Genomic DNA, 11951 nt, shown 5'->3' on the forward strand with positions numbered 1-11951 from the left:
TGTGTGTGTGTGTGTGTGTGTGTGTGTGTGTGACACCTTAAGGACACTTTAATGAAAGACACCAGTTCGGTGGATGAGTTATAAAAGGCTGAGAAAAGTGTGGAGTTATTCTTCTTAGAAATTCCTCTTGGGTTTTGGGCTGTCTCCAAATTTCCACACTAACACAAATCATAAGGATGTTTGCCGATGACTTTCTGCTAGCTGGCAAGACTGTGGTACCTCATTCTGAACCTACCTGGAACAAAACCAGCCCTTCTACCAGAGTTTAACTTTCATCACTCCATCCAAATAAATGCACAATAATATTTCCATTACTAAACTGTTGAACTGGCTGCTCTAAGACTGAGGATGTTTCATACTGAACTTCTGTTTTCTGAGCAGGCTCTATAGTCTTTACTCCAATGTACTGACATAATACATAAATTATTATTTCCTGTCAGTGGAATATTTAGTCTCTTCTGCCCCAATCACAACCTTATCACGTTTTCCTCTTTGGTATTTCTTCCAGCAGCACTCATGCAAGCTTGCATTCCTGTTTTTTTCTTTTTCCCAAATTTGTCACAATGCATTGTTTTCTATAGCTTCTGCTTTGCTTAATTAATTTCCAGGGCAGAATTCCCATTACCCGATCATTAAACATCCACCAACCAATCAGTTTAGTTTGAACATTTTTATTCTGTTTTTGTTCAAATAGGATAAAAGGTTATCCACTTTGTGTTACACAATCAAATATCTTTCAACCAGCATAAATGGAATATAGTATTCATGGTCCTTCTTCCATTGATATATATTGTATGTGTCTGATTTATATTGCAAGTAAAATGGAAAAAAAAAAGTTCATGAACAGTATCTCATCAGGGTCCAAGTCCAGGATTGGTGATTCGATCCACAGCCCCTCCACAAGCCACAGTATCCTTGGGCAAGACACTGAATTGAAGTTGGTCCCGATGACAGGCGAGCACCTTGAACAGCAGCTCCAACCGTCATTGGTGTGTGTGTGTGTGTGTGTGTGTGTGTGTGTGTTTAGAAAAACTGTACAGTGTTTTCAGAACCCTGAAGGCATGCTCCGATATAAAATGTTCCTGCCTTTACAGGATGGCAACAAATCAAATTAAAAACAGCTACAAAAATGACAATAGAAACAGAGACCCATGCGAATTAATGTAAAAGTTACTTTTTAAAATCATGATAGACTGATTTCATTTTTCATTCCTTGATCCCATGAGACTGTTTTGAATTACATGGTTCATGATTTGCCATCCATCACATGTAACAGCAATACATTAACAATTGTCCTAAAAACCCTACAACACAACAGTACATCAAATTATGGCATTAAAGGAAAGACATCAGAAGACACAGATTTCTGCAGAGCCTTTGAAGTTTGACAGGCTTTCTCTTTCACAATCAGACATTTACACTGTCATGGCTATTTCTTTGTCCCCTGAGTATCTGAGCACATTTTGCAGCTCTGCCTTCAGTGCTGCTGCTTCAGGTCGGTCTTGCGGCTTCTTACACAGCAATGACTTAATAATGTGGCTCTGTAAAAAAGCAAGAAAATGATCAGTCATGCTGCTACACAACTGAGGCTCGACACTTCAGTTTTTCTGACATTTAATGTTTTGTTCAGGAAACTGACCAGTCAGCGTATTGAATCTGAGCCAATCTGTATATGCCTGTCGCACTGTTGGTGAAAATTATGACGTTTTTGCCAGATGTACATGGGTATTTATTTTAAACTGTCTTTTCCCTCTTTTGTTCTCAAAAGAAACAACAAAAAACCCAACCATAGCCTGCATGAAAATGAAAAAATACCAGTGCTGCAGTGTAAAGAGCATGCCAAACAAACAGTAGTGATGTAACCCCAAAAACCACGTTGGCCAATCAGAAGTCTGGTTCCAATATCCTCCTGACAATGGCATATCGGGGAAGGAATTATGGGTCTTAACTGATTCTAACATTACTGTTCCTGGTAGCAAGGTTAGCACTGGCACTATTTTGGCCACATCATCCACTGCACAAAATCACCTCATGTAAACAAAGGTGATAAAGTCACACGCCTTATCTCAGAAAACTCAGTTCTACCTGTCTACATAGCAATTACACCGCAAACTGAGTTTCTGAAAATCTTCATTCTGGAAGGAAGTTTGCCAAAGCTCTCTTTTCGGTAACCTAAAACAGTTTTATGTGCTATATTTTAAATAATACCTGTGTAGATAGGGAAAAGCGTAAGTGCCAATATGTGAAAAAATACTGTTTCATGTGGCAAGTAAATCAGTTAGTATAGTAAAAACATGGTAATCTACCTCTTGGGGAAAAGTCTGTGAAAACTCTTTGGGGAACTTCTGACTTCTGACGTCATCCCAAATCTTGAATTAATGCAGCAATAAGGGACAAAAGAGCATGTTAACTTCATTATAATAAACAAATAATCTGAATTAAGCTCTACTGAATATTACAAACAGATGCAAGAAACAACAAATTAGATATACACAAAAATGAGCAAGTTCTGTCCTCTGCTTTTATTGGACACTATACTTATAAGAAATCAAGTAAAGGGGTGTCTAGTTAGCTGTGGTCTTAGTTGTACAGTCACAAACAAAAGTTTAGCTATACTTGTAAAGATCATGTATATCATGGCAGTCCTGGATTTCAAATGACTGAATACGAAACTATAGAATTATTAAAGCCACTGCTTTTGTTCTTGATGGAGTTTAAGTTGGGACTTTGGGAAGGCCAGTCTAAAACCTTGATTCTAGCCTGATTTAACCATTTCTTTATCACTTTGGATGCATGTTTGGGGTCATTGTCTTGTTAAAACACCTAACTGCATCCAAGACCCAACCTTCTAGCAGATGATTTTATGTTTTCCTGAATGTGGAGATGATCCTCCTTTTTCATTACTCCAGTAACTTTGTGTAAAGCACCAGTTCTGCTGGCAGCAAAACAGCCTCAGAGCATAATACTACCACCACCATGCTTGACAGTAGGTCTGGTGTTCTTGGGATTAAGGGCATCATCTTCTCTCCTCCAAACAAATTTCTTGTTGTTGTGGTCCAATAGCTAATTTTTTGTTTCATCTGACCACAGAATTTCCTCCAGAAGGCCTTTTCTTTATCAATGTGATCTGCAGCAAACTTCAGTCAAGCTCTAAGGTGCTCAACTTCCTTGTGGAGGAAAGGTCTCTTTCTTGCATGGCAGAATCTCAGCCCATGGAGATGTACAACACACTTGACTGTGGATACTGAAATTCAGCTTCTGACCATCTTGACCAGTTGTCTCTCAGCAGCAGGTTTTAGCTTGTGTTTTCTTCCTGATCATGGCAGTGACACAACTGCACCATGCACTTTATCCTTCAAACAGTTGTTTGCAGAGATGGTTTTGGGATATAACACCGCTTTGAAATGACTCCCATTGACTTTTCCGACTTGTTCAAGTCAATGATTTGCTTTTTCAAATCTTTGCTGAGCTCCTCAGACTTTACAACTGCAGGGTTTATGGTTGAGTCTAATTAATGTATCAAATGGGCCCTCAGATGAGCCATTAGCTGTCGTCAATCATAATTTCTCACAAGAAGTTAAGGGCCATGCCCCCAAGAAAATCTGATTAACACAGCTTTCTACATCACAGAAACTGACAAGTCAAGTTGCTGTATGTATGTATTTTTAGCCCAGCAGCTTATGTCATATTTCCAGAGGACCTCTAGTAAATCTATGAAAGAACCAAAATGCACAATTGTTTTCTAGACAAAGACAAAGACGCATAGGTTTCAATGATTCCATCATACAAAATTAAGAGCTGTACAAGTCACCAGACTGCCATGATATACATGGTTTTTAAAAGTGTAGGTAAACTTTTGCTTACTACTGTGTATATAACCATAGGCCTACGTAATATAGTCACATTTTGTGGCAAGTAATATTTAAAACTTGAATAACACACAGTGTACGTCTGTTTATGCAAGGCTCACCTTTGCTTTTTCAGAGAAAGTGGAGACTTTCCAAAGGAGTTCAAAGTATATCAGTCCCAAAGCAAACATGTCCACTTTCCGATCATACTTCTCAGTCCTCTGGAATGAAATTATGAGGTAAATGACATTAATGAGGTATCTTTATATATGCAGTACAAAATTTAAAAAATATTCTACTTCCATAAAAGCTTCAAAAAATACAACTAACACTGAAATAATGAGACTAAAGAAGAAGGGAAATACTACTACTACTACTACAGAGAATTTCTAACTGGAAATGTATTGATAAGAGAAAAAGCGTTATGGTGGTTGTACTTTATATATCAGTTGTAAGTACATTTCGTAACTTAGCTTGCAAAAATACATTCATTTTAAAGCAATAAAGGAACAGAATCGAATGCTTGTGTCAACATGAAGTGAGCATCTCACTTGCTCAGGAGCCATGTAAAATGGGGTTCCTGTATATATGGTTCTCTCCATGTTTTCATCACCATCAGTGACCAGACCAAAGTCCCCGATCTTTACTTCTCCATCCTGTCCAAACATGATGTTGGCAGGCTAAACAAAGCAGCAAATAAAACAAATTAATATCAAGCCTTTTGAATGATGTACTATAAGAAGTGAGCTGGTCAGCTTAATACCTTAGTATGTGTTCAAACACTCAACGCAGCAACTACTTTGTTTGCTCTGAATAGATAAACGCCCAACTGGTGGGCTTATGTTTCAGTAGTGGAAGAAGTATTTTGATCCTTTACTGAAGTAAATAAACTGATACCACACTAAAAATACACCTAGACAAGTAAAAGTATTACAATCAAAAATTTACTATGTAAATATTATCAGAAAAAAGTACTTAAAGCACATAACGTTGTGGTTTAATATTACTGCAGCAGTAATATGAATGTTGTATTTTATTTCAGATTGAGCTAATTTAACTGCTTTACATGCGGCTCATGCTTTGTAAGATGATCACATATTTGTAGCGATACTGAAAACCACGTTTCTAAAAAGTCAAGTTTTCATGAGCTCAGGAAAAACAGCCCTGTTTTCAACTTTACAACCTTTTCCAGCTAATCCAATGAGGGTTTACATTGATTATTTAGATAAAGGGACAGAAGAGATACTTGAGATCTTGAGAGTGCAAGGTTATCACTAGTGAGGAAGGATATGAAAAACTGTTATCTGAAAAGTATAAAGTAACTGAAGTTGTCAGACAAATGTAGTGATGTAAAAGTACAATATTAGCTTCTACGATGTAGTGGAATAGAAGTGTCACAGAATGGAAATACTCAAGTAAAGGACAAGTACTCAAATTTATACTTAAATACAGTACGTGAGTAAATGTACTTATTCTGCCATTGCTACGTTTGTACTAGTTTTATGTGTACACGAAACATAAACTATTATATGCTTTACTTATTTGACACTGAAACTAAGTAGAGCAATGATGATTGGTTTGACTGCCACTTGGGTTACAGAGTGAAATATCTTGACAAATATTTGATTGTTTGTCATTCAAATTAGGTGGGGGAACATTAAATATTAGCCTAAAATTCTTTCTGAGAACTAGGAAAAATCTAAAGAATAATAAATAAATAAACAATAACTTTGTGACAGGACAGTTTCCAAAGGCAGTTTAAGTGAGCTAAGGCCCCTTCAACATACTAACTCAGTGACTTTAACCGTATGAATCAACATTCGTAAGGCCTGCAAAGCCCTGAGAGATGACGTATGTTGTGAATTTGTGCTAATAAATAAATAAAATTGAATTGAATGATGCTGCAACAGTCACCAACATTCACTGTAAACAGCAATACAACGCAATCTATTACAGCGCATTGTGGAGCACAAACCTAAAGGGTTAGTACTTGTTGAGTAACACCAAAGCCTCACCTTAAGGTCCCTGTGTATGAGGTCTTTGGAGTGAATGTACTCAACTCCACTGACTATTTGTTGCAAAAAGAGCAGACTTTCATCCTTTCTCTTGGGGTTTTGCAGAGGTTTGTCATTCTCCTCTTCAATCCACTTTTTAAGTGTTTTGGTGTCGCATAACTCCATCCTAATGTAGAGGTACTGTAGGGATGAACTACTTGTAGGTCTAAGAAAGAAAGGAAAATGGTGAAATGGCAAATCTTCGTTGTTACAATAAGTGGAGTAAAACGTCATTTCATGTGAGGATGAGACTTACTTAGACTTGCTGTAGCTGCTGTCTTTGTATTCTGAATCCTCCATCCAACAATCGTCATATCTAACAATGTTACTGTGACGGAGTTCTGATAATGCCATCACCTCTCGCAGAGCCTTTCTGATCAAAGAATCAAATGTAACTCGTTAGGTTAAAACTGTCGAGTAATGCATGTATTACTGAAATACTACTGTGCTTTTACACTGAATAGCACTGCACTGACTTCGACTTGACTTACTCTTCACCGTCGACAATCTTTACAGCATAGAACTTGCCCACGAGTTTGTGTCTTGCTCTGTAAACATGACCAAAGCCTCCTTTGCCAAGAGGCTCTATAGAATCGTAATCTGACTGAAATCTGCAAACATTCACAAAAAATATTAGGTATACAAATGTTCTAAACAGCAGTGTCTTATACATTATTGTACATCAGTTAAATCATAGCATTGCAGAAGAATGTTTTTATATACCTTGACTTGTTTGTTGCATTACTCGTGCTATTTTCCACTCTCTCGTTTGTGACAGCATTCTTCAAGGAAAAAATAAACACATTGTATGGATTTAATATACTGAGAAGTCCTCACTCAAAAACATAAGTCTTCAGACCTGCTCTGAGTATAGAGTCAGAAAAGCCAAGTAGCTACAGCTTTTGTCTTTTAGAGTAACATCTGTCCATGGATGGGATGAGATTATAAGGACTCATTGGTGTTGCATTTAGCAGATATATTTCGCATCTATTTTCCTTAACTAGAAAAAGTACTAGAACTTAGACATACACAAAAAATGTGGATGGTGGACGTATGCTAAAGGCTTAAAGTCCCTCTCTTAAACCTCTAAAACCTCACTTTTGTTCATCAAAGTTACATAATTATGAGTTTTTTTTTCATAGAAATATTTCTTCCATACCTGAAACCAGACTAGATGCCATTGTATTGTAAATTTTATAAATGAAATTTATGTGTCCTCTAGCATATCAAAAATGGCACATGGTTATCTCATCTTTAGTGTTAAAATTCACCTGAGTGGAACCATTTTCATTACTGTTCGTCAGAATCATTAACTACAGCTCACAGTGGTCTCTTCCAGGCACTGTGGCGCAAAAACAAAGAAGAAGAAAAAAGCACTGCTTGGCTTGAATATTTTATTTTAACTCTTTTCATGTTGCTCACACTTGCATCCCTGACTGACTGTTACAGAAAGCACTCCCAAACAAAACTTTCTTGATCATACAGTGAGACTTGCAGTCTTTAAATATTACTCTGAGGATAGACTATTGCTTTGCCTACTACAGATTTATTATAAATTTATGAAGGAACTGACCTGGCCCCTGGAGGGGTTTGATGAATCAGCGAATACTACTGAGTCACTTGCACTCGTGTGCATGTTATGTGACGATGATTCATTGGAGTCCCTAGAAAAAGAAAAACACAAGAGACATAACTACAGTTTCCTCAAAATATTGTAATAATTACACTGTTGCAATACTATTATAATAGACAAACGGAGTGCTTATTGAACCCCTAAAGAAAATTGCAGTATTGCAGCAGCAGTTTACATATCAAAAACACATATAACTTGCATTGAGCTGACATGAAGCAGGTAAGAAACTAACCCAATTCTAAAAATATAGAGACATTTACATAAGAAAAACTGTCCTGTATAAAAAACAGAACTAAAAAAGATATAGAATAGGATAAGATAGAGATAAAGAGATAAAATATATAACATTTAACTAATCAATCTGCTGTCCAGTGAATGTCAGTGAGTGCCTTACCATGTAGTTGATGGTGCTAATGATGCACCGTCTTCTGACGCTGTTGACTTGACAGACACCTAGAATGCAGACAAAGGTGTTCGGCATGATGTTAAACTTATTGATTTATTTAAGTTTCAGCTCAGTGTAAATGTTTTTATTTAAAAAAAAACAAAGCTGGTTTTAAAATCAGTGAATTAAAACGATCAGAAATATATTTGATGATGTAAAGAAAGCAGAAAAAATGTAATACCTTGCTGTCCCAGTCTGACTGTTCCTGAAGAGCATCCCAGGCCAGCTGGGCTGCATTTTGTTTGGCCTGCTTGACAGTCTTACCCTCACCAACAGGGTATTCCTTCTTGTCAATGACCGATTTGTAGAAAAATCTGTGTTGTGTAAAAGTGGAAATGTTTAACTTCATTGCATTAGCATCATTTCAGAGTTTGCACAGTGTCCGCAGTGTTTATTCAGTCATACTCACTTGAAGTTATGAGACGGGCCACATCTTCCGACTTCCATAAATGTATGGTGGCGGTTTGTTTTCTGACAGTAGCTGTTAATAATGCCTATGAAATTTGTCTCTTTAAAGCTGTTGTCTTTAGACTTCACACTCAGGCTTCTTGTCCCATCACTGTAATAAACCAGCAACATTTACACTGGTGAAGATGCCAAAATGGAACAATGAATGTCCATTGTGATTTACTCACCAGACACCAAAAACATTTTGACTGAATTCGCCGTTTTGTTGACCTGATGCATAGTTGCAATTCTCATCTGCAGGCTTGAAAAGAGAAACAGCATGACTTTGAGATGGTTCACATGGGGGCCTGCGGCACTCTGAGTATGTTTCAGGTCTATGCTCAAACCAGGATGCACTGGTGTGTATCACGACTTACCTCTGTAGTTCTACTGCCACATTTGTCATCATATACCAGCTTGGCTGCGAGCTCCTTAGCTTCCCTCTTTGTTTTCCCACAGACCTCTGGATACTTCTTATCACCAACAATGAAGAAGCAGCAGCTAACATCACAGAAACATTGATTTAGTGCATTTTTACATGATGACAACATAGCTGAGAATTGGGATGCAGTTAGGAGGCTTACTAGATAGTATTATTTGGACCGGGTCTGGTTGACTCCACAGGCTTTATATTCAGTCTGTTCTTCTGACCATGTTCATTGAGCCAACATATGTAGTTGATACTTTTCTGCTCAACTGGTGCCGAAGCTTCTGCTGCATTTTCAGTCTGTTAAAGATAATAACAAATACACACCAGGGATGCATATGAGTCATGACACAAGTTGATTTTTCATGTCTCTCTGAAAAAGTCTAGTTTAAATCTTACCGAGTCAGCTGAGTCCTGATGTTCATCCGAAAACAAACTTCGCAGGGCTTTTTGAGCTGCATTCTGCTTGGCTTCCTTCTTTGTCTTCCCTGCACCACTGGGATAGGGTTTACCATCCAGAACCACCCTCTGGGTAAATCTGCAGATGAATTGTCAGAGGAAAGTTGACTTAAAATGATTTTGTAGGAGCTGGTTTACATGAAACCAGTACACTACCACTTTCTGCCAGTGGGAGGCAATATTTGAACACAATGTCTATGTTGTGGCCACAGACAGCAGGATGTTCATACACCAAAGCTTTGCTCAGCTGTGCTCACATTAACAGGCTGAAACTGTAACAACCTACACTTTTTTTGAAGTCCCCAAATCTCGGGCTTCATTCATTGGTGATTATTTTGGGTGTCAGACTTTCACTGTAACATTTGCCTTTTTGCATTAGTCCAGCGGTGGATTGGGGACCTGTGCAGAGCTGGTGTACCCCATCTCTGGGACTATGTCAGGCTCCATAGACCCCACAGCCCTCTACAGTGTAAAGCATGTACAGATGATGGATAGGTGGCCATGGTTTTCAAATTATTCTGATCAAATCGGAAAGTTTCTCTGGGCTGACCTAAAATCTGAGTTTCTGGCATCAACCTGCAAACAGGACTCACTGCATCACAAACCCAGTAGGCTACTTACATATAAGGAAACCTGAAGCCCACTTTGCATATATGCTTAGAAAAGACTTTCACATAGGGGAGAGGGGGGTAAGATGAGCCAGTCTTTACTTGAGGTGTCTTTACAGTGGGGGCATGACAGCAATGTCTAAAAATAAAACATGTACATATACTTCAGGATATGGGGCATCCCAGGGAATAATTGGTTTGGATGTAAAATTAACTGATTTTAAAATATAGCTTTCCAAAAAAAAAATGTGTTGTCTTGGCTCAACTTGCCCCGAGCAAGGGGTAAATTGAGCCTTTGGAGAAAACATGTTGGGGTAAATTGTGTCATCGATTGTGTTGAAGTAAAATTGAAATTTTTATACCTCATATAATTCTATATCAAAGCAAGACAAATTCAATACCAAATGACCTCTTAAAAGTTGTATTTAACGATCAAATGTACAACGTTTACGACCAATTTCCTCCAATAACGCCCACAGATGGCACATTTTGGAACAACATCATGTTAAAAATCAACAAATTCTAGTGTCATTTTTACAAAACTGGGCTACTATTTAGCCTATATAAAAGTTGCAACTTTAAAGGCCACTTGTCTTCAGTAAGGCCAAAGGAGTTCATACTTTTAGAAAAAAAAACCCTGTTCAACATCAACAAAGTTTACAACTCCAAAGACCTATTTTTCAACAAGGCCTACGTACTTCACATTTTCATAACAAAATCAAGTTAGAAAAGAATAAAATTGATTTTAACTCTCACAGAACTGGGTTCAATACAGGACATCCCACTTGTCAGGCATATTTGAATTTGAATATTTTATTTATATTTTATTTGAATTAAAACTTCTAATAAGGTAATTGCACTTAGAGTTATTATTATTGGAAGCACAACAGTTTAGACATCTGGAGGATATCTGCAAGTATTTGTGCTCAGGTTTTTTTTAAATTTATTTTTTTTATAACTCTTTATAGCATGAACTTGATCACCACTCACTTTATAAATTAAGAATTTGCAGAGTATAAGGCCAACTGAGTGCTGGAGCAGGTTATTCCAGTCCTGTCAACTCTAAGATTACATTTCAAAATGTCTCTTAGTGCTGTTATTATATATTGAAGACAAGTCTCTGTGGGGAAATGGTGTAAAATAATGTCACATATATACTACAGTAGCATTTTAGCCATCCAGTAGGCTACTGAGAAGTCTTCTGATAACCAGGCCTCTTGTTAAAGTGTAAATATTAGCAGCTTTCTGTGTTGACACAAAACACTCATCTCACCCACAGCACTGCATAATGTGAAGCTACGACCACAGGTACCAGAAATCCAGCTCACCTTTTATCATGATCAGGACCACCGGACTCAAGCTCCTCATAGCGCGGCACCAAGCCGGACTTCTGTGCAAACTCGTTCAGTTTAGCAACGTAGTTGCCAGTAACCATCGGCGATGACACTGCAAATTTACATTAAAAAACAAAACGTGAAAAGACAGTTTAAATCTCACCATATATTGTATTTTTTTTTACTCTCCCATCTTACTTCTGCTCCTGGATCCGCCTAAAGTCCGAGCACTGTTTCGATCCGGCTCGCTGTAGATATCTGTAAGTTTTGATTCCTTCGTATCGAAACTGAAACCGACTCCAGCTGAACTACAACTCCCACAAACTCCTACATGTTGGGTTCATTTTTCCTCTGAAGTGTCTGCTCCAGTGCACAATCAAAAACTAACGCTTTAAGATTCACTATATTAAAAATACACTCCCCACAGTAGGAAGCAACTGCAATAAAAGACAGTACTCTTTTCATTACTGAGATTCAAATGTTTTATTTTCAACATTTCATATGTGCACCTTTATTTCTGATGACAGAATCATACCAAATTTATCAAAAATATATTCTTTAGAGACTGTTGTTTTCACCAGAGGGATTGTATTCCTCTACCTTTCTCTTTACAATACCACAGAAGGTGTTCCACTGGATTCAAGTCAGTCAGTATACTTGGTCACAGATTTCACCGTGTTCTTCTTTTTTTGTCCT

The 11951-nt window shown here is 37.6% G+C and overlaps 1 protein-coding gene across 1 annotated transcript; it reads right to left on the reverse strand.

Moving 5' to 3' along the window:
* Positions 1–655: 655 nt before the first annotated feature.
* On the reverse strand, positions 656–11523 carry LOC103373352 (interferon-induced, double-stranded RNA-activated protein kinase-like). Its single transcript, XM_008303252.1, has 18 exons — positions 11454–11523; positions 11250–11367; positions 9254–9392; positions 9012–9154; positions 8805–8928; positions 8616–8689; positions 8390–8539; positions 8162–8294; positions 7930–7988; positions 7476–7566; positions 6626–6684; positions 6394–6513; positions 6159–6275; positions 5864–6068; positions 4400–4528; positions 3971–4069; positions 2307–2369; positions 656–1541 (listed from the first exon to the last, which is right to left on the reverse strand). Coding segments are annotated over exons 1-18 (1950 nt in total). The 5' UTR covers positions 11455–11523; the 3' UTR covers positions 656–1415.
* Positions 11524–11951: the final 428 nt, after the last annotated feature.

The sequence above is a fragment of the Stegastes partitus genome, unplaced genomic scaffold (genome assembly GCF_000690725.1).
Source record: "Stegastes partitus isolate 25-593 unplaced genomic scaffold, Stegastes_partitus-1.0.2 Scaffold1, whole genome shotgun sequence".
Lineage (NCBI taxonomy): Eukaryota > Metazoa > Chordata > Actinopteri > Pomacentridae > Stegastes > Stegastes partitus.

What these genes read in the sequence shown, in the direction of transcription:
- LOC103373352 (XM_008303252.1), bottom strand. An exon ending in GTGGCAGTAGAACTACAGAG is followed by an intron (nt 8,690 to 8,804) that starts GTAAGTCGTGAT and finishes TCTCTTTTCAAG; the next exon opens with CCTGCAGATGAGAATTGCAA. An exon ending in CACAGACTTTTCCCCAAGAG is followed by an intron (nt 1,542 to 2,306) that starts GTAGATTACCAT and finishes GCTTTTTTACAG; the next exon opens with AGCCACATTATTAAGTCATT.